The sequence below is a fragment of the Sorghum bicolor genome, chromosome 8, assembly GCF_000003195.3.
Source record: "Sorghum bicolor cultivar BTx623 chromosome 8, Sorghum_bicolor_NCBIv3, whole genome shotgun sequence".
Taxonomy (NCBI): domain Eukaryota; kingdom Viridiplantae; phylum Streptophyta; class Magnoliopsida; order Poales; family Poaceae; genus Sorghum; species Sorghum bicolor.
The window spans coordinates 55,724,261-55,751,371 of record NC_012877.2 but is presented as its reverse complement, the minus strand read 5'-3'; the positions used below and the strand labels follow the sequence as shown (position 1 = coordinate 55,751,371).

Below are 27,111 nucleotides of genomic sequence, written 5' to 3'. Positions count from 1 at the left end.
GTATTTTGGTGACTTCAACTGAAAAAAAACAATAATACCTTAAAGGTGTCTAAAAATTCTAAAATTTGGCACAAGATCATAACATTCTTGTATTATCTATTCATAAAATTTTCAAATCATATTAACAAAGTTGGGCTATACATAATTACAAATGGATAAATCTCTCACAGAGTTACATAACTATGATGAGAGATGCATTCACTTGTGAACAATGTATAGGTCCACGTTGTTCAAATCATTTGATTTTTTTATGCAAAGATTATAAACCAAAACCATGACATCATGCAAATTTGTAGAATTTTCTAAAAAAGTTTAGATATTATTATAATTATCTTATGGTAATTTAGAGATAGAACCATGAACTATCCCTAGCAAACAAATGATTTTTTTTGTCTAACTCCAAGATATTGGTTTTTAATGAAATGTATGATATAAAACATATTTTTATGAAATTTTTGAATCTAACTGGAGCTACACGCAGTTCAACAAAATTACTTTTAACAAGCACATAGAAATTTATTTAAACTATAGAAAATAGTAAACATATTAAAAAATTTCTAGGACTAGTACACAACAACATATATACAGGTTGTTGCTTTTTAAAAAGTTTTGGACTGTAAAATACATTTTTAGCTCGATTTAGATGGTGTCTTATCTATTTATTTGATAATAGAAAAAAATAAATAATAAATCATTTTTAGACAGTAAAGGGCGAGGCAATTTTGTATTTGGCCCATCAATGATTTGGCCTGTCTCGGCCCATCTCAAGCACACTCAATTTCTACCGTTGGATCAACTCAAATGGATGAGATACGCGAGAAGCCGAATAAAATCCATGCTCTGTTCTTCTCCTGAGGCAGTCAAAACCCTAGAGGAGGCACGACACAGGCACAGGCGCCCCTTAGCCGTGCGGCGGCCTGGCCCTCAGGTGTGGCGGCTCGGCCTTCCAGTCCTGGCCGGCCAGCGGCAGGCCGCACGAAGGAGCAGCCAGCCCCTTCCGTCCTGCAGGCGGCATGAAGGTCTCCTGCCTTCTTTAGGTTTTGGTGTTTAGTTTTTGAGAGGTTAAAAAAATCTGAACTTTGAGTATGTGTATTCGTTGAGATTTGAGATGGGAAAGAAGGGCCGAATCCTTCTCGTGCCCTCTGGGTTTCATGGCATATATTTGTGATTTTGTCTTCACTGTGTTCTTCATTTTTCTTTATTTTCGTGCTTAGCTGTGATCCAGTTTTCCCGGAGTTTGAGCCAATCTCAAGCAATGATTTTTGGGGAATAGTTTTGTGCCTAGGTGAATTTTATCTGACCAAAATTTGGGAGCGATTTGTGAAGATTTGAGTCGAATTTCGTTGTTTGTTTTAGCCGCACCTTTTTCTGTTCTTGGAGCTCGGTCTCCTGTTCATCCGTCCAACCAATCAGGCTGCAAGTCACTTGAACCAATGGGAGCTGGGCTTTGTACGTGAGTACCCAGGACCTTCGAGTCTTTAGCCAGCAACTCTGCAGTCCACTACTTTTTCTCTTCTGCTCGATCTTGGTTCCTATGTGTTCTAGATTTACTTGGCGGCTATTGACCCTAAGAAAACTTATATTTCCTTGGCCCTCTGGCAAATTAAGTCTGGTCGTTGTTTTCTTGGCGGCCAGCCTCCAAGGAAGTCATCCTTGAGTGTTAAAACTGTCAAGAAAACTAATTTCCCTTAGCTTCTTCCCTTTCCTTGGCGGTTTTTGGCACTTAAGGCAATTCAGGATTGTGGCAGTGAATGTGAGTTTTTTACTATTTACTACTTTGTACAGGTACTTTTCATATTATGTACATTAGCATTTATACTTTAATCTCTATGTGTTCTAGATTCTACTACCGTATTATCAGAATGGATTCTACATTTTATTTATACAAGATATGCAAAACAAAATAGTGCGCATTATGGATCCACTACAAGATCAACCATGTAAGAAGGGTTATAGTCAAAGTATGGTATACGAATCTATGCTCCATAATATTGATAGAATGTTCAATCTCGCCATGGGACTATCAAAATCAAAGAGAAACTATTGTATATATTCATGGAAGCGAGAATACCCTGCATACGTAACAAAGGTTCAAGTAAACACGACAGACTGGTAATCGCTTGCCATTTGATTAAACTTTGATAAAACATAATCAATTATTTCAGTTTTGTACACCAAATAAACAACTCATATTGTACAGGAACTTGGGAGGCTTCCTTGTATACAATTTCATGAAGCTGCGGGACGGTGTGACATTGCCATCGATCAACAATGTAAGCATATACATTGTCCAACTATATTTTGCACAATACATAAATAAATAAATATTTACATTACATTATCTACCATGAACAGCTATCAACATCACTGAGGACGGAGTTCTTGGCTGACATCTTGACAAGTCGTGCAAACGAATCTTATGACAACATCCCTGAAGATATTCAATATCCGATCAAAAAGTTAGAGAATATGTAAAAATTACTTCTTATATGCATTGGTGACTCCAATATTGTATACAGACTCAAATACAATTGTGCAAAGGTTAAACTCTTTCAAAAAAACTTTTCTTAGAAAAAACACGTAGCGTTAGCACGGGCATTATACTAGTAATATATATACTACAAGAGAGATATATAAGATCTGTGATCAATGTTATGTTAGCGGGGGCTGGCCAAACCAACCTAATAAATACTCTTTAGCTGTCCTTAAAAATAATATATGTAGTAGTGTTCGAAATTCTCTTTTGGAAACAAATCATTCATTAGATATCTGTATTGTATCACTCATGATCCATAAGAATGAGAGAGAGAGAGAGAGAATTCGCAGAAGGTTTTGCCTCGTACGTGGGGTGGCACATTACCTACCAAAAATCCAGTCCAGTGTTCTGGTTGTGCTCGAAGTAGACAGGAGCAGACGATTAATTTGAGAGTCAATGTTTGGGTACCACGCATGTGTAAGGAATGGCTTTTTTAATGTTAGTCAAGGTGTACATCAAAGTCACATGACCCGAAGAATTATGTGAAGAAGACTAACTACACGATCAGTTTAGGTAGTTTCATGGCTCCGTTTCTAAGGCTGAGTGGTGTTGGAAATAGTATAAAAAGTTTTATCTTTATGAAATTCATTTTATTCCATGAATTATTTCCATCTCTCCTTATTTAAACTATGTCATATCACTTTATTTAATGCGCATGAAATTTTCATAAAACTCTCATTAAGACTAGTCTTATAGAACAGAAGTATATATATAGAACAGGATTTGGTTAGAACACCAACATTAGCTACAGTCTTAGTAGGACCTGAATTAATAATTCATGATATATACCTGATGTAAATATTAATCAAATAAATATAGTTTCATTTATTTCTGTGCAGATTTGGTGCATGCCAAGAAAAAAACCTACAAATTCGCAAAAAAAAATTGTTATCTTTGTATTAGTACATAACAAGAGAAGGGCCTAATTCAGGATGCACTGTATCGGTGCTTACAAGGCTGTAGTGGGATCTTTGAGAGCATCTCCAGCAGACTACCTCAACCCACTACTTATCCTATTTTTAGGTAACGGAGGCTAAAAATCGTCCTCCAACAGGCTACCTATGTGACTACTTACTTTTGTTGGCCCAACAAATTCTCCCTTCCACTATCTACATCTGTTGGGCCAACAAATCTCTCTATCTATTTTTCTCTCTCTGATGTGACCCTCTCTCTCCTTCCGCTCGCATGCCCGCACCACGCCTGCACTGCTCGTCGGCGCTGCCCAGCTCGCTAGCGCCGCGCCCTGCTCCATAGCACAGCGCCCTTGCTCACGGACGCGGCGCCCTGCTTTCCGACGCTGCAGCCCCTGCTCCCCCGCGTGGTAGCTGCTTGCCGGAGTCCTACTTGCCGGCGTGTTGTGCTGCTCCCAGCCAAGCCGCGGGCCCGCCTGAGGCCGCATCATAGCCACTCTATGGCCTGTCGTAGCCTTGCACGCCTCTCCGGCCAGCAGACGCCACCGTCGGAGCTTTCCTTGCCACCATCGATGGTGCGTTCATCTCCAGAAGCAATCCATGGAGAAGAAGATAGAAGATAGGATGACATGTGGGACCTAACTGTCATTCTCTATTAGGATTGTTTTGGGTAGTATTACTGGAGTTAAAAGTAAAATTTGAGTAGTATAGAAATAGCTGGCTACCAGAACTGAGAATTAGGTAGGCTATTTTAGGTAGTACTGCTGGAGATGCTCTGACAACATTGACAACTCTAGGCGTATTCCCTCGCGGGAAGCGTCATCATGTTCCTTGTTGGTTTGCTCCTCCTGCATTAGCCTACTACATCTTTTGCACTGATTCATTTGATCATGCGACAACGACATCATTGGATGTCGCAAACCTTCTTATAAGCGTCATGTTGGGATAGGAATGCTAGTGTTTGCCTCGACAGTGGTTCACTGGTAAATGGGTGACATACTGGCATGTATCCTTGGGCAGCATTTGACATATTGTGTCTTCTCTCATATACATACTGGCGTGGAGCCTTCTCACCCTACCACACACCATCTTGCGTGCTTGGTTGTCAATACGCTTGCTGCACAAGGTCCTTCCTGGCCATCGACTGTGTGGGAGATGGAGGGGACAGTGAGGCCGAGTGAGAGAAAGGGATGGTGTTGAGGGAGGGAGGCCGCCAATGGGAGATAGAGAAAGAAAGAGAGTGTGGGTGGGTGGGTATAAGAATGAGCTAGGGTTCCCTCTTTCTCTCTATATAGTGTGGGTTGATATTGGTTGAGATGGGTCGGAGATAGTTTTAAGAGGTGGGACTCTTAAGAGGTCCATCACTATTAACTGATTTTAGGAGACTATTTTTTGAGTGTCTCTGTAAATAATGGGTTGCCTGCCTTTGCAGATCGCTACACATTTTCAGAGATAGGGAGATTCTTGTGTCCACATCTGTTAACAAAATGGTTTTTATCCCAAAGTCTATTTTGTAGTAGTGTGTCGACTACCCTAAACTACTAAACCCATATAAAGAAACTAAAATTTGCTTTAATACTCTAGTCATTTGAGCAATTGGTTACTATATGAAGCATGATCTAAAGTAACCCCTAAATTTAGATTTAAAGTGCCCACCTAAAATTATGATAGTAACCATTTTAAATGTACATCTAAGTTACTAGGCCACTTGCTCCATTATTAAAAAACACTACAATATCTCTCAAAGTCCAAAACTAAATAACCAAATATATATCCATTGTTGTAAGAAATGTTTAAATCACCATAAGTTATGTCTATACATGTTTCTAAATTAGTATCTGTTTCTATTAATATTGTTAGTATATAAAAGATTGATTAAAGTAGAGATACATGATGTAGTGTAGTACCAGATGCATAATAAGCGATAGATATATGTGTTATATGTTTCAGCAATCATGAAAATATAAATTTTCACACACATATAACATTGACATTAATGAAGTATTTAACATTGATTTAATATCCATGATAGTGATTTATATAAAATGTCAATTTTTTGATAAATTTATATATTTTAAGTGAAACTTCATATGACATCTGGATGATGTTTGGTTCGTTGGCGAGTAACGTAAACAGTAAAGAAAATAGGTCACGTGGCCGGGGAATGTAATTGTTTGGTTGCATAAATAGTAAGGGAAACAAATTACAGCATCAACGGCGTAATGCCTTAGGAGTCGCCAAGGGGCGGTACCGACCGTGATAATGGACTTGGATGAACCAAGCAATTGTATTGCCAATTTGTTGGCATCCGGCCGATCCCTGTGTGTAATCTGATTACGTTACATTGTGCTGAACCAAACGGCATCTATATGTGTGTATGGGTGCCTCTTATAGAAAAATGATTGTTATGTCCCAAAAAAAAATTAGAGGGGGGTGGAAACCTTGATTGATCAGTGGACACGGTGGGGGAGAAGCAATGTCACGTACCTTTCCCATAACCCAAAAGTTGATGGCGTCATGTATGCCTTGTGACGTGACATGCAAATTGCATCTAATATATTTTATTACAGGCAATCCAACATTGGATAGCTAGAAAGTATCTCACTAAGCGAGAAAGGAAAGATAAAAGCTAAATGGCCATAGAACTACTTCAGTGACACAAGATTACAGGGAGAAAAATTTATAAGAAGCCTTCCAATGCAATGGTAGACATTTTCGTACTCCCGCCTCTATTTCAAGTTAAAAGACGTTTTGGTTTTTCTAGATACGTTGCTTGGAATGAGAGAATAGCTAGGAAACCTATATACTATGTACAAGAGAAATAAAGGGGAAAAAAATGCAGATCAACATCATATAGATGAAAGCTCTTTTAATTGGTTTTAATATAATCATAAACGCAGTACCTATAAACTGCAATTTTTGAATCTAGCCACACAATTGCATGTGCTACTCAGAGGTCCCTTCATTCCTGTACGGCCACGTGTACGTCAATCATTTGCTTTCCTAGCTAGCTTGTGTGGCTGTGGTTGCAGCTGCAACCCAGCTGTGTTGTCGATGCACACATGTAGTGGCGGTTACACTACTTACTACATACTCTATTTGTCGACACCAAGTAGAGCCTTGCTAGCTTTCCTATTGCATATTTGCATTGTTGTGTCATCATTATCATCAGGCTCGCTTAGGACACTCATAATGCAAGACTCTATCATAGAGTCTAAGACAATTGATTACATATTATTTATGGTATTTTGCTGATGTGCTAGCATATTTATTGAATAAAGATGTAGAAAAAATAAAACTCCAAATCTTTTTTTAGACTCTAAGTCCACATTATTCGAGGTAATAAATAACTTTAGACTCTATGATAGAGTCTGCATTGTGAGTGCCACTTAGAAAAGATCATGTTTGATTCCCCTTGCTAAATTTTAGTCAGCTAAAATTATTTTAGTTACTCTTAGGTAACTAGTGAGACTAAACTATTCTAGCTTCTTTTTAGTCAGTGTATCTGAAAATTTAATTAGCTAAAATTTAACAAGGAGAACCAAACAAGACCTATATCATCACCACCATCATACGTATAAAAAGTTGAGTGTTTTGCTGTCCCAACTAATGACCCATAAGTTGGCCACGTCTATGCATTTCCATACTTAGCATCTCTAAAGCCTAGCTTTCGTCGCGTCGTGGATGTGTCCACTGGATCTCCTCTCGATCTTGTGTGTTCTGGGGACACTACTATAGCTGGAAATGGGCCGGGACGGGAGGCTGCTATAGTTCATCACTCATCAATAAGCGTCGATGCGTCACCGTTTTTGACATGTCCATCTAATCTAACCCATCGGAGGATCTCAGAGTCGTTGCTTTTAATTTGCAGCCATCGCCGAGCAAGAGAGAAATAATACATGTAGAGTAATGATGTTATATTGCATTGGCATTGTTCACGCGTGGTGTCGACGACACGGTACGCGTGAGCTAGCACGCAGCTGGAAGCTTGGAAGAAGGAACTATAGCATTATGGATCAGCTAGTTAGGTGATGCGAGATGTGGAAGACGAACAAGTGCATCATCATAGGTACATCGAGTGCATATGACATGGTATATATGGGTTGATAGAACTCATCTGGCCACTGCTTTTTTGTGGTTTGGGGCAAAGGTTTTTGTTGCGTGCCATGGATATTTTTCCAAAATGGTTCGAGCAGAGCTCACATTGCATTATATTGCATTGCATGAGATTCATCCTAGCTAGCTTTTATCCTTAGTCAAAGCAACTTGCTATACTGTTCAATTAGTACAAAATCGACTCATCAGACTAATAATAAAGACAGTATATAGGATATATGTGGAAAGTTTCATTGGCCAATTAATTATATATACTAGTACAAGAGGAGCAACTATGCATGCACTGTTCTTGTGAGTCAAACTAGCTTAACTTTAATTTGATGAAGTTAACAATGAATAGTATTAATATTTATGTCTCCACCTGAATTTACTATAAAAAATACATTTCATAATTAATTTAATGGTACTTTTTTATATAACTAGCTTTGATCGACCTTGAAAACAGAGAATTGCACACTTTTAATCTTTTATAGATGGAGGGAGTATTTCCCTACATGAGTTGCTAAAATAAAGGATCCGTCATTACCTTTCATGTAACGTTCGTGAGGAGCTATTGGTATCTATATCTTGCATTGTCAATCAATATTACTTTTTATGTAATTGATGGTCAAATTTTAAGACTTGAAGGTGACCATATTTATAGTGAATCTAGCGACATCGATCAACACCATGCTTCCTCTAGTTCCATCGCCCGCTACTGTAAAAAAAAATTGAAGCTCTACCCTTTAAATAATTGAGGTGGGTATACTGGTGTCGGCGTCTAGACTCGTGGTCTAGGCACTAACAAGTATGAGTCTGCGTGACTACCCAAACTTGGATGGTGATGCAAGTGAGACACAGAGGATTTATACTGGTTCGGGCCAAGAATGCCCTACGTCCAGTGTGATTGGGGGTTCTGTATAACCTTGCACCCAAAGGTGCTCGTAGTAGGGGGTACAAGCAGGTTGCGAGAGAGGGCTAAGTCCCAGGTCTCGTCTTGGTGGTGGACAGAGTGCGGGTTGCTGCTCTGTGAGAGTGTTGTGTGCGTGTATGTGAACCTTCTCGACCCGTCCTCAGTAGTGAGCCCTGGCTCCCCTTTTATAGCCTCAAGGGGAGGACAGGTATTTACATGAGTAGATTTCTTCTGTTGAATGGTAAAAACACAGTCCCGACCCTATTGAAGCTGGTCCATTTCGTCCTTGGGGGATGGTTGACAGTATGGTTGCTCCTGTAGAGGGTTACCGAGCCCTGTAGGAGTCGCGGGGGTCGGATCGCCGGCACTGCTGCACATCCTGTCAACAGTGCGAAATGACCTCAAATAGTGGTGCTGATTAACCTCCCCTATTCCCTTTCTACTGTGAGGCAGGACGCCACAGTGAAAGAGGTGAGGCTGCAGTGCTCAGGGTGGTTGGAACAGTCGTCGCCTTGCCCTGCCGCGGTATGGGAGTCGTCGCGCCCGTCATGTCGTGGGTACGGGCGCCGTGCGGTGGAAGTCTTGCTGCCCAGGTGGAGTGGGGTCCGGCGCCCGAGCCTGGACGGGGTCGGGCGAGACGGGGCTTGCGTCCGAGGCCCTGAGGGGTCGGGCGAGTCGGAACTTGCGTCCGAGGCCCTGAGGGGTCGGGCGAGTCGGAACTTGCGTCCGAGGCCCTGAGGGGTCGGGCGAGACGGAGCTCGCGTTCGAGGCCCCGAGGCGAGTCGAAGGAGCTGGGGCCCGTACCCTGGTGATTATGGTTAGTATGTTTTTTGCATTTTTTATTGCTCTGATTTGGGTATCCCTTATTATGGTACCCAACAGTAGCCCCCGAGCCTCTAAAGGGGTGGGTTCACCTCTTTAGAGGTTCTTTTCCCGGGGACTGCTTTGTTAATTGGGAGCTTTTTACTATTCTCCGGAGGGTGCGCGCGAGCGCACCCGCCGGGTGTAGCCCCCGAGCCTTTTGGAGGAATGGTGTTATTCCTTCAAAGGCTTTTACCCCTTGACAGTTATAGTCTAGAGTGTTCTAAGGGATAGGTTGCGTGTTCTTTACATGTAGTGCCTGTTCCCATGGTGCGAGGAAGCCCCCGAGCCCTTTCCCCGCAAGGGTCGATCAGGTTCTTTCTCGTCTTGTAATTACGTCCCTCATTCTTCCTTTCGCTCGGAGGAGGGGTGGGTCGTGCCGTACTACCCTCGATGGGCGAGTGACGACGCTTCCCGGGAGCTGCAGGCGGGTAGATCCAAGTGGATGTCCGAGTCCCATTCGATAGGGGTCGGCTAGTGGCCTTATGGGCACATCTCAAAAAGTACCCGAGGGCAGTCACGGTGGATGTCGGAACCGTTCGTTAGGTTCCGAGGGCTCGATGCCTCCCTCGATGGGATCCCACTCACGTGACACCCGCATGGGTCTCGGATATGACTTGCAAAGATGCACCGACTCCCTGTGGGGTTCGGACCTTGGCCTCTTTTGTGCTCATCTTCAGTCATCCCTCGCTCAGTTATCCTGAGGCGACTGTTCGAACCTGTGTCGCAGGTCAGTCTCGCAACCTCTGGAACGTAGGTGGCCATGGCCTGGGGATTTTGGGCCTCGAAAGGCTTTCTTCAGACTCGTTCTGTAGTGTCGGGGTCGGTCGAGACGGGATCTGTGCCCGACGGGAAACCGTCTTGCAACTTTAGCTCGGGATCTTGATGAGGTCGGGCGAGACGGAATCTTGCGCCCGACAGAGACCTTCCTGCGACGCTTGGTCAGCGGGGGGTCGGGCGCCGCGTCCCCTGGAAGGACCCGTCCTGACATAACTTTTCAGGGCGCTCCTTTTGAGGCGCGGCGCGTGGGGACTCGAAACGGCCGTGCCGTCTCGCCCCGGCTGGATGGGACGTTTCACCTGCGAAATTAATGCGCGCGTGCGGCGGGCGCGAGAATCAGAGGGAGTTGGCGCTTCGAATTTTTCACCTGGTGGGGAGTGGGCGACGGTTACTCTCTCTCCCGCTCGGCCTTCCTCGCAGGGGCGTGGTCGCGGCTCGCCCCTTATAAAAGCGGCCGCTGGGGGCTTGGTTTCTTTCCTCTCGCTCCAGCGCCACAAAGCCCTTGCCTCCCGTCCTTTCTTCTGCCGCCATCTCCCCCACTTCCGCCGCGCAGACGCTCCTCTTCTTCCCAAAGCCATGGCCGGCGTTGAGGCGTGGCCGCCCTGCAACGTGACCAAGTCCGCGATGGAGGCGCGCGTGAGGGCCGGGATTCTTCGTCCTCTCAAGGATGTTGAGTTCCCGGAGTGGATCGTTCCCTCGGCGAACGACAGGGAGCCAAACCCGCCACCGGGCTATGTGGTTTGCTTCCTGTCGTTCCTAGACCGAGGGTTCGGGACTCCGGCCGGTCGCTTGATCAGGGCGATCCTCCATCACTACGAGGTGGAGCTACACAACCTGAATCCCAACTCGGTGATGCAAGCCGCCGTCTTCGCCACGGTTTGCGAGGGATTCCTTGGGGTTCCAGTCAATTGGAATCTCTGGCTTCACCTCTTCAAGGCGGAGATGTCGGATCGCTACGTGGAGAAGGAGAAGTTCCCCCTGCGAGCCGGCGGCTGCACGCTGCAGCTTCGTCAGCAACGGGCCGGGTTGTATATCTGGAGCTCGATGCCTTCGTCGAACCGGGGGTGGCAGAGCACATGGTTCTATCTCCGGAACGACGGCGGTTTGCTGCCGAAGTATACCGGGAAGATGGTGACGGAGGCTCCCATGAAGTGGGCGTGGGGCGCTCTGGCCGAGGAGCAGAAGAAGCTCGCCCCACTTCTCGCGGGGCTTCAGAAGTTGCGAGATGCCGAAGTCACCGTGGCCACGGTGGCAATCGCCTTCCACAAGAGGAGTTTGCTTCCGCTGGCGCAGCGGCGAGTGCCCATGTTCGAGATGACCCGGGGGGTCCCCTGGGCAGGGACGAGGATGTTGGCCGAGCCGATATCGGCCTCGGACATCACCGCCCGGGTGGAGAGGAGAACACACTCGGACATGAAGAATTCCCGGGTGGTTCCGATGCGCCCTGAAAAGGGTTATATTTCTCTGGTAAATGTGGATTCTTTTTTGCGCCTTCTTCTCCTTTCCTTTTTGCCTTTTTCCTGACCCCTGACTATTTGCAGAGGATGGGGGTCGTCAAGGATTCCCCACCCCCTGTCCCGGTGGACAAGGAGATCCGGGCCCGGAACGAGGAGCAAAAGAAGGCCAAGGAGGACAAGAAGGCCAAAGAAACGCGGAAAGCGGAGCGGCGGGAGATCTCCGCCAAGAACCATCGTGAAGCCGAGAAGGCGGGGGTCGCCCCGCCCCCCTCTCCCGAGACTTCGGTCTTGAGATAGAGGGCGGGGGCGGCGACGTCGACTGGCTTGACGAGCTGATGGAGGAGGACGACGCAGTCCCTCCTGCCGGGGGGATCGAGGCCCCGGAGGGGTCAAAGGCCCGAGGTGGGTCGGAGGCCCCCGAGGGGACCTAGGCGCCGGGGGGCGGGCAGCCCATCCCCCACATCGTTGTGGATGACGAGGACAGCGCCCCTCGTGAGGATTCAGCCCTCGTGGGCCCCCAAGAGGGGGAGAAGGCGTCGGGGGCCGAGCCCGAGGAGCCACCTCATCCAGTAGTGCCAAAAAGTCCGGCCGAGCCCTCCCCGTCGTCCGGGGAGGGAACCGGTGCCCTGGCGGGGGCATCGCAGGCCGAGACCACCATGATGCCCCCTGCGCTGTCGGCAGGCGAGGCGGGGGTCCGACCGGCGGCCCCTAGCGCCGCGGGAGACCCCCAAGGAGCTCCGAGCTCCCATAAGAAATCTGCTCCCCGAGCGAGGTACATATAGGATTTCTGATCCTTCTGCTGATTTTTTGTTTTTCTCTTTCTTCTAACCTAGAGTCATACCCCAGCCGTAAGCAAAAAGCGCCTTTGGTGGCGCTGGCCCCCCTGAAGGCTGTGAAGAGGGGGGCTCAGTCGACTCCCGGGTCGGCTAGGCCTGTGTCGCCGCCGCCTCCGGGCTACGAGGAGGAAGGGCGCCACCAGGGGCAAAACATGGGGGCACCGAAGCCCCAAGGACCGGAGGAGACGGCCCTTGCCCCCGGGGCTGCGCCTCCTTCGGGAGATGCTGATCTTGGGGGTGCGGTCCGACCCGCGCATACCGAGGAAGGCCGAGCCATCGTGGCGTCCAGCGCGGCGCCCGAGGCCCCCGCGGCGGGAAGGGAGGAAGACGCCGGATGGGGCAAGAGCCCCATGATCTGGCCCAACCTTGGCGATGCCAAGGGGGGAGCCAGATTCGTTCTAGATGACTCGTCAGAGAATTACCTCTGGCAGGGTCTGGATGCGTGTGGGCGTGCCGGTGTCGAGGCCCTCAACCGAGCTTCTCAGCTCGTGGGCCGTGACATGTTCAATCTGGCTCAGGTAAGATTTTTACCCATGTTGTGAAGTAGTTTTGTCCTTGCTTTGCGATATTAACTCCCTGTGTGACCTCTGATCTTGTAGGCGCTCAAGGCCACCTCCCAGGAGAAGTCAGTATTTCTCCGTCGGGAAAGGGATGCTTGGGCGTCCTTTGAGAACGAGAGGGCCGCCAGGGAGGCGGCTGAGGGGGAGCTCGCGAAGGAGTGCGAGATTTCTGCCGAGCTTCGGCAGAAGTGCTCGGCACTGGCTTCCGAGGCTCGGGAGGCCCGGGACAAGGTCGCCCCCCTGGAGGAGAGGATTGGGGTCCTTGCCCAGGAAACCGAGGTGCAGAAGGCAGCGGCTGAGGGGTACAAGGGTGAGGTTGCTCGGCTTGAAGCTTTGCTCGCCGAAAAAGACCTTGCCCTGAACCAGGGTCAGACTGACCTAGCCGGGGCTCTAAGCCAAGTGGCCCGCTGGCATCAGAGCTCGGCGGAGCACGAGAAGCGTGCCGAGGGTAAGACTTGCACCCTTTACCTTGGACTCCTGACTTCTTGTTTCTTGTTCTGTTTTTCAATCAGAATTGGAGAGGAAGGTGGTCGAGACGACCTCTACTGCCGAGGCCCTGCAAAAGTCCCTTGACGCCGAGGCTTCGGACCGCTCGGCTCTTGAGGCCGTGGTCACCTCGGCGTGTGAGGGGCTTGGGGTGTCGGCGTCGGGATCGTCGCTGCGGAGCCGGGTCGAGGCCCTTTACTCCCGGGCCGGGGAGAGGATGAGGGAGGCACTCCACACCGGGGTGAAGAAAGCCCTGGCGGTGGTGAGCTCTCACTATGCCGGCATTGACTTGCCGGCAGTCTGTGAGGGCTACGTTCTCCCAGATGACGAGACTGAGGCCCAGGAGGAAGTGCAGAGGCTTGAGGACGCCGCGACTGTCCCTGGAGACGCCTTGGCCGCCTTCTTCGATGATGAGGTGGAGCTTCCTCCCCTCGGGGCTCAGGGACCTGGGCGGACAGAGCAGTAGGACTCTTAGTTTTCTTTTTTCTTTTTGTGGGTGTTGAGGCCAGTTGGCCTTGTATTATACAATGTTAATGTTGAATGTAGATATTTGTGTAATCGCTCTTTTTAAGCTTTTTTCCTAAATGTCTTGTTTTCTTTTTCCTCATGCCGATCCGACCTCGGCAGCGCGAGGTCGGGTAAGCTACTTGCGATAGCCAGAGACCCCAAGCCTAAGTTCTTTTCCTTTTTCCCTTAGTAGTTTTTAGAAGTCCGAATCCGTCCCCCGAATCTAAGGTGAGTAGGAGCGGTCTTTGCTCGTGAGCGCTGACTTTTTCCTAGAGCTCATACCTTAAGATTTGTGGGGCGAGTTTTCGGTTTCTTAAATCTTTTTAAGAGAAAGGGGGAAGACCTTGGGTCGGAGTTCTTGCACGAAAAAAGGAAAAAGATTTGGAGTTGTTGACACGGGGGGTTCCCCCCCATGTAGCCCCCGAGGGAGGCTCGGACTCTGCTGGGCAGGTCCAAGGCTCCCTGATAAAAAAGGGCCATATAACTTAAACTCTCATTTATTCCTCCAAGGTGATGAAGAAATTTTTACAAAGTTCTAAGGGTAAAAGCGACGTAGCTGTTCTATGTTCCATGCGTTTTTGAAGACCTCCCCAGCTTCATTGGCGAGCTTGTAGGTGCCGGGTCGGAGAACTTCGGCAATGACGAAGGGTCCTTCCCAGGGGGGTGTGAACTTGTGACGACCCTTGTTGCTCTGTCTGAGCCTTAGCACCAAGTCGCCGACTTGAAAGGCTCGGCCTCGGATTCGTCGCGCGTGGTATCGGCGTAGGGCCTGCTGGTATTTGGCAGAGTGTAGGAGGGCTACATCCCTTGCTTCATCCAGCTGGTCCAGCGCGTCTTCTTGGAACGTTTTGCCGTTATTTTCATCATAAGTTTGTACCCTCGGGGACCCGTACTCCAGATCAGTGGGGAGGACGGCTTTCGACCCATAGACCATGAAGAACGGGGTGAAGCCTGTGGCTCGGCTTCGGGAGGTTCTTAGACTCCAGACCACGGCCGGTAGCTCTTTGAGCCACCTTTTTCCAAACTTGTTCAGACGGTTGAAAATCCTGGGCTTCAACCCCTGGAGGATCATCCCATTAGCACGCTCCACTTGACCGTTGGTCTTGGGGTGAGCCACTGCCGCCCAGTCCACACGTATGTGGTGTCTGTCGCAGAATTGCAAGAACTTTCACCCGGTGAACTGTGTGCCATTGTCGGTGATTATGGAGTTTGGCACTCCAAATCGATGGATGATATCTGTGAAGAACAACACTGCCTGCTCAGCCTTGATCCTTGTAATGGGTCGGACTTCGATCCACTTGGAGAACTTGTCGATTGCGACAAGCAAGTGGGTGAAGCCCCCGGGCGCTTTCTGCAGAGGCCCGACCAGGTCGAGGCCCCAGACAGCGAAAGGCCAGGTGATGGGAATCGTCTGCAAGGCCTGGGCGGGCTGATGTATCTGCCGAGCGTAGAACTGGCATCCCTCATAGGTCCTTACGATCTCAGTGGCGTCGGCCACAGCGGTGGGCCAGTAGAAGCCTTGTCGGAAGGCATTTCCTACCAACGTCCGAGGTGCGGCGTGATGGCCACAAGCCCCCGAATGTATGTCCTGTAGGAGCTTGACCCCCTCTTGACGTGGGATGCAATGCATGAGGACGCCGGAGGGGCTTCGTTTGTACATTTCCCCATCAAGGAGGACAAAAGGTCTTTGCACGGCGAGCCACGCGCCTTGCTTCAGCCTGGTCCGGGGGCAGAGTGTCGTCAACCAGGCGTTGAAGCAAAGGGTAGCGCCAGTCGGGCGAGTCGTCGGATGCAGGTGGCTCTGGCTCGATGTCCATAGCCTCCTGTTCTTGAGCGGCAGCGTCTTTGGGGTCGGAACTCTGTTTGCTTGGGGGTTCGTCCGACCCCCCGTCGTCCTTGTAGTCGACGGAAGGCTTGTAGAGGTCGCTGACGAAAACATCCGGGGGGACCGTGGCCCGCTCGGATGCCATCTTGGCGAGCGCGTCGGCGACCTCATTATACTTCCTTAACACGTGGTTAAGTTCGAGGCCGTCGAACTTTTCTTCCAGGCGTCGGACCGCTTTGCAGTACGCGTCCATCTTGGGGTCATGGCAGCTAGACTCTTTCATGACTTGATCGATGATGAGCCTAGAATCGCCTCGGATGTCGAGCCGTTTGATCCCAAGCTCGATCGTGATGTGGAGACCGTTAACAAGGGCCTCGTACTCTGCTGCATTGTTTGAAGCGGGGAAATGGAGCCGGATTGCGTATCGCATCCTTACCCCTAGGGGTGAGATGAAGACAAGGCCCGCGCCAGCCCCGGTTTTCATCAAAGACCCGTCGAAGTACATGGTCCAGCACTCGTGTTGGATTTGAGGTGGCGGGAGCTGAGTCCCAGTCCACTCTACCACAAAGTCTGCCAGGACCTGGGACTTTATGGCTTTGCGAGGCCCATAGGTGATTCCATCGCCCATGAGCTCTATGGCCCACTTCGCAATCCTTCTGTTGGCCTCTCGGTTCTGAATCACTTCTCCCAAAGGGAAAGATGAGACCACTGAGACCGGGTGAGATTCAAAGTAATGTCGGAGCTTGCGCCGGGCCGACACTACAGCGTAGAGTAATTTTTGGATCTGGGGGTATCGGGTCTTTGTGTCGGAGAGCACTTCACTGATGAAGTACACCGGCCTTTGGACCGGCAGGGCGTGCCCTTCTTCCTTCCTCTCGACCACGATAGCTGTGCTGGCCACCTGATCAGTGGCTGCGATGTAGAGAAGAAGTGGTTCCCCCTCGGCGGGGGGCACCAGGATGGGAGGGTTGGTGAGCAGAGCCTTGAGCTTGTCAAGGGCTTCCTGGGCCTCGGGGGTCCAGGAAAAGTGCTCAGATTTCCTAAGTAACCTATACAGAGGCAGCCCTTTTTCCCCGAGGCGAGAAATGAAACGGCTTAGGGAGGCTAGACACCCCATTACCCTTTGTACTCCCTTTAGGCTACGAATCGGGCCCATGTTTGCGATGGCCGAGACTTTTTCTGGGTTGGCCTCGATCCCCCGCTCAGGCACAATAAACCCGAGGAGCATGCCTCGGGGAACCCCAAAAACACACTTTTTAGGGTTGAGTCTGATCCCTTTTGCCCTAAGGCATCGGAATGTTTCTTCCAGGTCGGCAACCAGGCCGCTTGCTTTCCTGGACTTGACGACAATGTCGTCTACGTAAGCCTCTACTGTTTTGCCTATTACGTTCCCAAAAACCTGGAGCATACATCGTTGATATGTAGCCCCCGCGTTCTTGAGGCCAAAAGGCATGGTTACGTAGCAATACATTCCGAATGGGGTGATGAATGAAGTCGCGAGCTGGTCGGACTCTTTCATCTTGATTTGGTGGTAGCCGGAATAAGCATCAAGAAAAGACAAAATTTCACATCCCGCAGTAGAGTCGACTATCTGATCAATACGAGGTAATGGAAAGGGATTCTTTGGACATGTTTTATTTAAACTAGTATAGTCTACACACATCCTCCACTTCCCATTTTTCTTTTTAACTAGCACGGGGTTGGCTAACCACTCGGGATGGGATACCTCCTTGATGAATCCGGCCGCCAGTAGCTTGTGAATCTCCTCCCCGATGGCCCGACGCTTCTCCTCATCGAATCGGCGCAGGCGTTGCTTCACGGGTTTGGAGCTGGCTCGGATGTCCAAGGAGTGCTCGGCGACTTCCCTCGGTATTCCAGGCATGTCCGAGGGACTCCACGCAAATACGTCGACGTTTGCGCGGAGAAAGTCGACGAGCACCACTTCCTATTTGGGGTCGAGGCTGGAGCTGATCCTCAGCGCCTTGCCTCCAGAGGTCCTGGGGTCGAGGGAGATTAGCTTGGTCTCCTCCGCCGGCTCGAAACTCCCGGCGTGCCGCTTGGGGTCGGGGACGTCCTGGTCACAGTCGCCGAGGCCGGTGAGGATGGCCAGAGACTCAGCCAGAGCCTCGGCCTGCTCAATGCACTCGACGTCGCACTGGTAGGCGTGCTGGCTGGTCGTGCTGACGGTGATGATGCCCTTTGGCCCCGGCATCTTGAGCTTGAGGTAGGTGTAGTTGGGGACGGCCATGAACTTGGCGTAGCATGGTCGTCCGAGGATCGCGTGGTAGGTCCCCGGGAACCCGACCACGTCAAAAGTGAGGACCTCCCGTCTGAAGTTGTCGGGGTCCCAAAGCAGACGGACAGATTGATCTATCCGAGGGGGTGGGCACGATGCCCCGGCACCAATCCATGGAATGGCGCGGTGTCGTTCCTCAGCCGGGACTTGCTGATCCCCATGAGGGCCAGAGTCTCGGCATAGAGGATGTTGAGGCCGCTGCCTCCATCCATCAGTACCTTAGTGAGACGGGTCTCGGCGATGATGGGGTCGACGATCAGAGGATAGCTCCCGGGATTGGGGATCCGATCCGGGTGATCCTGTCGATCGAATGTGATCGCGCACTCGGACCATTTGAGGTACGAGGGCGCGGCTGCGCTGACTGCACAAACCTCTCGGAGTTCTCGCTTCCTCTGACTCGCAGTGAGGCGAGCCGCACGTCCACCAAAGATCAAGAGACAGTTCTTGATTTTGGGAAAACCCTCCCCATGAGGGTCATCGTCCTTGGGGGGTTCTTCGGTGCCCTCCTTGGAGATGTCGGTGTAATACTGACGCAGGACTGTGCACTCCTCAGGTGTGTGCTTGGTTGGCCCTCTGTGATAGGGGCATGGCTTCTTCAACATTTCGTCGAAGAGACTAGGGCCTGCAGGAGCCCTCTTGGGGTTCTTGCGATCAGCTGCGGCGACTAGGTTGTCGTCCGACTGACCCTGCTTCCCCTTGCGACCCTTCTTCTTCTTCTTTGGGTCGCGTGAGCCCGAGGCTTCGGTGGTCTCGGCCTTCTGTTTCCCCTTGGCTGCGCCGTCAGAGAAAATGGCGCCGACCGCCTCTTCGCCTGAGGCAAAGTTGGTGGCGATGTCGAGCAGCTGGCTAGTGCTTGTGGGGGTCTTGCGTCCGAGCTCGTGTACCAACTCTTTGCAAGTGGTGCCGGAAATGAAGGCTCCGATTACGTCGGAGTCCGTGATGTTGGGGAGCTCGGTGCACTGTTTGGAGAACCGCCGGATGAAGTCTCGGAGGGACTCATCGGGCTTCTGCCGGCAGCTCCTGAGGTCCCAGGAGTTCCCAGGGCGCACGTATGTGCCCTGGAAGTTCCCAACAAAGATCCTGACCAGGTCAGCCCAGTCATGGATCATGCGCTCAGGGAGGTGCTCGAGCCATGCCCTGGCCGTATCAGCCAGGTGGAGTGGGAGGTTGCGGATGATGAGCAGGTCGTCGTCCGCCCCGCCTAGCTGGCACGCTAGGCGGTAATCCGCCAGCCAAAGCTCAGGGTTGGTTTCCCCTGAGTACTTGGTGAGGTTGGCGGGTTGTCGGAATCGCGCCGGGAACTTGGCCCTCCGTATGGCCTCGCTGAAGACGCGGGGACCCGGAGGCTCTGGTGACGTGCTGCGATCGTGATCGGGGTCGTACCTCCCACCTCGGCGGGGTCGGTAGCGTCGGGACTCAGCTTCGTCCCTGTCACGTCGCCTGGCCTCGAGGGTGGCCCGCACGTCCGCGCCTGCTCCGACGCGCTCGTGTACCGACGGGGCCTTGTTGCCCCCTTGGGGGTCAGGGGGCGGCGGACCCTGTACCGTTGGTGCCTTGTTAGGAGGGGGTCGGTCCCCACGACGTCTTGTGCTATGGGACTGTGAGGCAGAACTCTCCGCGTTCTGCACCACAGCCTGCTCCAGGAGGCCACGCAGCCCCTGGGGCACTCTTCTTCCCTCAGGAGTCGAAGGCTCGGGCATCGCCCTGAGGAGGAGCGCAGCGGCCATCACATTCTGGCTAGCCGTGCTGAAGACTGGGGCGTCTCCCCCTTGGTCCTCGACAATGTGACGGTTGACGTCACGTGCGCGACGTCTAGCTTCACCCCCATCTCCGCGGCCAGCCGGGTCTCGGACCAAGGCCTCGCGGAGTTGGCGGAGGCGTGTGCGTTCTTCTTCAAGCCTGGCCTCCAGCTCATCGAGCTGCACGAGGTCAGGGCGGTGCCCTCCAACGGGGGCCGACGCTACCCCACGGGCTCCGAGATCGGTTCCGGGAGTTGGGTTGGGAGGCGGAGTTGCATTCTCTTGCCTAGAGGGTCCTGCGTCTCCCTGGGCGTTATGCGGCGTGCCTCCGACTTCCAGGTTGAAGCATTCTCGTGACGGGTCGTAGCTTCCGTCGTCAGAGTCGGAGTAGCCGAGACAGTGGTTTCTGGCTTCCAAGAAGTGCATGAAGGTCTCCGGGTCGCCGCACCCGGAAAAGTCAGCGCCGGCCCACTCGTCGTTGCCTGAGGTAGGATCCTCTGGGTATGACGAAACGGGCGGTGTAGAGATGAGGTGACCTGGAAGTTCCGCGTACGCACTTAACGAAGTGCTCACGGAAGAGGCGTAGGTGGCGGCGGCATTCCTGAGCCCAAAGGGTAACTCGGGAGGTGCCGCTGTTTCTCCTTCATCCGTAGGTGGAGGAGGACGGGATGTTGAGGCCCCTTTGCCCCCCTTGCGGGGGACGGGCGCGGGCCGCGCCTTCCCCTTCGAACGGGGTGGGACGGGTGGCCGCGATGATCCTCTGTTGGTCCTGGGAGCGGAGCTTGATGCCCCGCGAATCCTTCCTCTAGCGCCGGTCGGGCCGGAGGAGCGGGCGACCTGGTGAGGAATATGCGGGGGGAGGACCGGACGGATCCTGGCCTCAGTGGTGGGGTCGGAGATCCTAGTTCTCTGACGCCCCCGCCGGGCGCCCCCCGCACGGTGTCCCGAACGGCTCCCACGCACTGACTGTGGTGGGATCGGCTCGAGAGTAGGCTCGACATCACCACGTGGCGGGAGGAGGATCATGTCGTAGCCGGAACCGAGGGACATGAACTCCAAACTCCCGAATGTCATGATGGTGCCGCGGCGGAGCGGGCGAAATCCGTCTGCCATCCAAATCTTCCCAATAGGGACAGGTGAATGTCACGCAAAAGGCCCCTACCTGGCGCGCCAACTGTCGGCGTCTAGACTCGTGGTCTAGGCACTAACAAGTATGAGTCTGCGTGACTACCCAAACTTGGATGGTGATGCAAGTGAGACACAGAGGATTTATACTGGTTCAGGCCAAGAATGCCCTACGTCCAGTGTGATTGGGGGTTCTGTATAACCTTGCACCCAAAGGTGCTCGTAGTAGGGGGTACAAGCAGGTTGCGAGAGAGGGCTAAGTCCCAGGTCTCGTCTTGGTGGTGGACAGAGTGCGGGTTGCTGCTCTGTGAGAGTGTTGTGTGCGTGTATGTGAACCTTCTCGACCCGTCCTCAGTAGTGAGCCCTGGCTCCCCTTTTATAGCCTCAAGGGGAGGACAGGTATTTACATGAGTAGATTTCTTCTGTTGAATGGTAAAAACACAGTCCCGACCCTGTTGAAGTTGGTCCATTTCGTCCTTGGGGGATGGTTGACAGTATGGCTGCTCCTGTAGAGGGTTACCGAGCCCTGTAGGAGTCACGGGGGGTCGGATCGCCGGCACTGCTGCACATCCTGTCAACAGTGGGAAATGACCTCAAATAGTGCTGCTGATTAACCTCCCCCATTCCCTTTCTACTGTGAGGCAGGACGCCACAGTGAAAGAGGTGAGGCTGCAGTGCTCAGGGTGGTTGGAACAGTCGTCGCCTTGCCCTGCCGCGGTATGGGAGTCGTCGCGTCCATCATGTCATGGGTACGGGCGCCGTGCGGTGGAAGTCTTACTGCCCAGATGGAGTGGGGTCCGGCGCCCGAGCCTGGACGGGGTCGGGCGAGACGGGGCTTGCGTCCAAGGCCCTGAGGGGTCGGGCGAGTCGGAACTTGCGTCCGAGGCCCTGAGGGGTCGGGCGAGTCGGAACTTGCGTCCGAGGCCCTGAGGGGTCGGGCGAGTCGGAACTTGCGTCCGAGGCCCTGAGGGGTCGGGCGAGACGGAGCTCGCGTTCGAGGCCTCGAGGCGAGTCGAAGGAGCTGGGGCCCGTACCCTGGTTATTATGGTTAGTATGTTTTTTGCGTTTTTTATTGCTCTGATTTGGGAATCCCTTATTATGGTACCCAACAACTGGGCGGCCACCAACGTTAATAGGTGGCAGGGCCACCAACCAAGTGCCCGCCTACGTTAATGGTATGTTAACAGAGACGATGGCTTTAGGCGTATGCCTCTACCTTTAATGCTCGAGTAATGGAGACAGTCGTCTTGCAAAGGCACTATTAATGCTCTATTAACAGAGGTAGTCGGCTAACGGTGACCGCCTCCGTTAACCAACAAATAGAGACGACCCATAACTATTTATTGGTTAATGGAGGTGGTCACCATTAGCCGACCACCTCCGTTAATAGGGCATTAATAGTTCCTTCGCCACCTTCATGTTGACCTTTTTGTCCTTGCTTAGTTAGCTCCCTAATGTAAATGGGAAATGCTTAACTCCCAAATTTTGACTAATGGCATGATCAGAAAAAAAACGATCATTGTGGAGATCCACCTCCCTGCCCCCCAACATGTATATTATCAAAAAAAAGGAAAAGGACCATTATTATGTCATTGGAGTCATTTGTTGATGAAATATAGAGTTCAATAGCTTCTTGCATGCTTCATTGGTTGGAAATAAAATTAATAAATTGATAAGAGAACTGCTTTGATAAGGATTGATAATAATGAGTTGTTTGAGTTGAACTAGAGTTGATTAAAGGCAACCTTACCCCTTTCACCATTTGAACACAGATTAAATTTCCTTACATGCTTTTTTATTCTCTCTCTTTCTCTCTGCATACTACGCTATAAAGGACTTACTAATTTCCATCCCTCTCCACTAATTGATCATCTTCTCTACATCTCTTCTCTCTCTCCCAATCAACACTTGTCAATTAAGCTAGCTAGAGTCATCACCGAACATACCGATACATGCCTCAACTCCTCTCTCTCTCTCTCTCTCAGCCTCTCACCACGAATTCCTATTATAGTTGATCAATAGCATACAACAATTGACACATAAATACCCTAAGGTCTTATTTGAGTTCCACATATCAACAATTAATGACACCTTTGAAGTGGAATTCCAAATATCTTCATTAGTTCAAACTTTACATCTTCAAAGGTTTTCATACAATCCAACTTAATAGTTGTCCTTGACATCATTTTGAATAAAGGGTTCAAACTAGAAACAAAATTTCTAAAGCTCAGCCCCCACACAACGAATTCCTGTTATAGTTGATCGACAACATACATCAAGTGACACGTAAATACCCTAAGGTCTTATTTGAGGTCCACATATCAACAATTAATGACACCTTTGAAGTAGAATTCTTAAATATCTTCATTAGTTCAAATTTTACATCTTCAAAGGTTTTTATACAATCCAACTTATAGTTGTCCTTGACACCATTTTGAATAAAGGGCTCAAACTAGAAACAAAATTTCTAAAACCATCATCATATTCAACTATATAAAGAATGAGAGTTCATCCAGGACAATCATAAGAACTAATGCTTTGCAAGCCAAATTAGAATCATAAACCCAATTGTCCAACAATTCACTGTCATTGAACAACCACATATTTTATCAACCAACCCATTGACTCTAGACCTTAATTTGCACTGTTCTAAATGTTTTTTAGATAACTGGTTCCTATGCTTTGTTTTTTTGACTTAGATAAACATTCCAATGTATACATTTGGCCTGAACGATCTCACCATTTACAATGATAGATTCAAATTCCTTAGTAGACAGATCAAAATGTTATAACTGTACTATCTGCTCTAGATCCTATAGAGTTAAAGTCAAAATTAATATTGCTATCATGTGACCTATTGTGCACAAAACAATTTGCAAAAATAATAATATAATCAACATTAAAAAATTGTTACTTACCACATGAATTTCGAGTTGTAGTGCTTATAGGGCCCTTAGTGTGAAGACATTAAAACACCATGCTCATCACCATGGTGTTTTAATGTCTCAACTTATTAAAACCTGCATCGTCACTCAACACCATGCTTCCGCCACTCTTCTAGTTCCACCCCACTTCGCCGCCTCCATGTTGACTTTTTTTTTTGCCCTTGCTTAGTTAGCTCCCTAATGTAAATTGGAAATTTTTAACTCCCAAATTCCTACTTATGGCATGAATAGGAAAAAAAACGTCTATTGAGGGGATCACCTCCGTAGCATGTATCTTATAAAAAGGGGGAAACAACTATTGTGTCCTTAAGTCATTTTTTTTACGAGACCCAATTACAGATGCAGACATAAAGTTGAAGTTGGCTTCTTGCATGGTTCATTGGATGGAAATAAAACTAATAAATTGATTGGAGAGTTGCTTTGATAGAGGGACTAGTTAAGACCAATAATATATGAGTTGTTTTAGTTGAACTAGAGTGAGTAAATGCAACCTTCCCCTCTTTCAGCTTTTGAACACAAACTAAATTCCTTCACATGCTCTTTTACTCTCTCTCTCTCTCCTCGCATCCTAGCTAGGCTATAAAAGGACTTGCCAATTGCCATCTCTCTCCCACTAATTGACCATCTTCTCTAGATCCTCTCTCTCTCTTCTCAGCCAACACTCGGTCGATTAAGCTAGCTAAGTCATCATCATACATATACCGGCCTCAACACTTCCCTGTGTTCTCCTCTCAGCTCAGCAACAGCAAAAATTAGCAGCATGGCCGCAGCACAGCAGAGCAGGAGCAGGAGCAGCGCCGCCGCCGCCAAGGCTGCAGCTTGCTCCCCTGGCGCCGGCGGTCCCGTTGAGGTCGGCGAGAAGCTGGAGCTCCGGCGTGGCCCGTGGACCGTCGACGAGGACCTCACCCTCGTCAACTACATCGCCGACAACGGCGAGGGCCGCTGGAACAACCTCGCCCGCGCCGCCGGTCTGAAGCGGACGGGCAAGAGCTGCCGGCTGCGGTGGCTCAACTACCTCCGGCCCGACGTGAAGCGCGGCAACTTCAGCGCCGACGAGCAGCTGCTCATCCTCGACCTCCACACCCGCTGGGGCAACCGGTAATAATTTAATTACTCAGCTTGCTCCGATTGATCGATAATCCTTGTCATCACTAGCCTAGCTAGCATCACGTCAGTCGTATTCTGAGATGTTGTTCCGGCGCCCGCGACGACGACGGCGACGACGACAACGCCGGGCGACGTTACGGCCAGCGTCATGGCCACGCCGCCGGCCGGCGACGACGTCTTATATTAGCTTGCACGTGCCTACCCTATATATCTCAGCCGTACGTGCCAGTCATACAGCTAGCTAGCTAGCTAGGCGCCGGAGTTTAGGAATCGTGTGGACGCACGGTACATAGCTAGCTAGCTAGTAGCCTGTTGTTGAACGCCAGCTTGCTCGCCAGTAGTACTAGTGCCGGCGGCCAGTGACCAAGGGCGCACGTACATGCACCTGTCACCGACCGTATGTGTACGTATTTGTACGCACGTGCATGCACGGTACCGCGCTACGTACACAATTCAGGTCGTACAAGTCTTCTCAAAAGTGGATGCACGATGCATGTTGTCATCCAACACAATCGATCGATCCATCACAGCACACATTTCACTTTCACTCCGTCGGCCAGCTACTAGCACTGTTCACGATAGCTGCACGAGTTTCAAAGCTGCACGTCTCTACTTGCTCTCTCTTTTTTTTTTCTGAGAGACTTTTCTACTTGACTTAAGCTTCTCTGTTCTCTCTCTAGAAATTTAGTTTCGTTCTTTCAGTTCTATTTTATATCCCTCGCATTCCCTCTAATTGCGTTTCCATCCTCCTGTCATTGTTAATTATTTTTCAGGTGGTCAAAGATCGCGCAGCACCTGCCGGGCCGGACGGACAACGAGATCAAGAACTACTGGAGGACACGGGTGCAGAAGCACGCCAAGCAGCTCAACTGCGACGCCAACAGCAAGCGATTCAAGGACGCCATGCGCTACCTCTGGATGCCGCACCTCGTCGACATCGCCGCCGCTGCTGCCACCGACGACGAGCACCACCACCACCTAAGCCTCCTCCACCACCACCAGCAGCAGCAGCAGGAGGTTGCGGGCGGCGCTGGCAACAACGGCGACCTTGCTGCTGCTGGCTACGCCGCCGCCGCCGACGTCCAGCTGCATGCTCTGTCGTCGTCGGGCTTGACGACGACGGGGATGACGACGACGACGACGTCGTCGTCCGACTCGTTCGCGTCGGGGTCCTACGAGGACGGCGGGGGCCTGCGTCAGTTCGCGAACGTGCTTGCCGGAGAGATGCTCCTCGACTGCGGCGGCGGAGACTGGGCGGCGGGGCAGGAGGCCAACAACCAGGGGCTGTGGCCGTCGTTTGATTATGATCAGTCGGTGCCGGCGCAGGCTGCCGCCGCCGCCGGCGGCGGCGGCCAGTTTCAGGACCCGGAGCTCAGTGGATGGGTGCAAGGCTTCTCCGAGAGCATTACCGATAACTTTTGGGCCTTGGAGGAAATTTTGAGGATCTAATCGGCAATTTGACGTTTCCCCACGTCCAATTCAAAGGGCTGAAATATACATACGAGACTAGTGATGTTGACATTAGATATAACTTAAGAAACAGAAGTCATATATAATACTCTTTAATTATATATAGTTATATATATACTAACTCCAAAGATACTATAATACGAAATATGAAAGTTGTATACCTCTTTTTTATATTTTTGGTCAGTCTTTTTTTTTTGCCTCATAAGGTTCAATTCTTATAGAGGTTGGAAAAGAGGGTATTGTTTATGCAAGGTTGAAACAATATTGTTGTGTGTACAATGTTAGTATGTAGCGGTGGCACCAGGGAGGCCCATTTATTTGTTAGCCTCCTCTAGTCTAGTGACAGAAAGGGGCAAGTATATATGAATATATTATTCCACTCAAAAATGTCTATTATTATTATTATATTGGTATTCAGAGTTTTGGACAATTATTTGTGCGTTCAAATTGAAATGACTCCTCTCTCTCTCTGTGTGTGTTCTTGCAAGTTTCAACTATTTCTCTCTCCAATGATGTATATCATCTTGTTCGTTTGGCTGATGATAAGCCGGCCATGGCAGAAAATACTGTTAGCTGATTTCTTGTAAGAGAAAAACACACTACTGAATGTGGTAGATTCAGCCGATAAGCCATGGCAGGTTAACAAAAGCTAGCAAAATCTA

The 27,111-nt window shown here is 50.1% G+C and overlaps 2 protein-coding genes across 3 annotated transcripts; both read left to right on the top strand.

Moving 5' to 3' along the window:
* Positions 841-2,577, top strand: LOC110437481. 2 transcript variants are annotated; one of them, XR_002455535.1, is made up of 4 exons: positions 841-1,753; positions 1,841-2,112; positions 2,201-2,273; positions 2,356-2,577. XR_002455535.1 is itself a non-coding variant. In XM_021465928.1 (4 exons), the coding sequence occupies exons 1-4, from the start codon at positions 1,014-1,016 to the stop codon at positions 2,473-2,475; spliced, it is 471 nt and encodes a 156-aa protein (XP_021321603.1). In that variant the 5' UTR covers positions 867-1,013; the 3' UTR covers positions 2,476-2,577. The 2 variants fall into 2 exon arrangements, 1 of the variants encoding a protein (XP_021321603.1); XM_021465928.1 differs by having other exon boundaries at positions 867-1,019.
* Positions 24,303-26,854, top strand: LOC8068849 (transcription factor JAMYB). The gene is made up of 2 exons (XM_002443324.2): positions 24,303-24,970; positions 25,753-26,854. Exons 1-2 carry the CDS (start codon positions 24,633-24,635, stop codon positions 26,426-26,428), a joined length of 1,014 nt encoding a protein of 337 aa, XP_002443369.1. The 5' UTR covers positions 24,303-24,632; the 3' UTR covers positions 26,429-26,854.

Coding starts and splice junctions, on each gene's coding strand:
- LOC8068849 (XM_002443324.2), top strand. CDS start 24,633: ATGGCCGCAGCACAGCAGAGCAGGAGCAGGAGCAGCGCCGCCGCCGCC. Junction 24,971..25,752: donor CACACCCGCTGGGGCAACCG/GTAATAATTTAA, acceptor ATTATTTTTCAG/GTGGTCAAAGATCGCGCAGC.
- LOC110437481 (XM_021465928.1), top strand. Junction 2,113..2,200: donor CAAGTAAACACGACAGACTG/GTAATCGCTTGC, acceptor CATATTGTACAG/GAACTTGGGAGGCTTCCTTG. Junction 2,274..2,355: donor CATTGCCATCGATCAACAAT/GTAAGCATATAC, acceptor TACCATGAACAG/CTATCAACATCACTGAGGAC.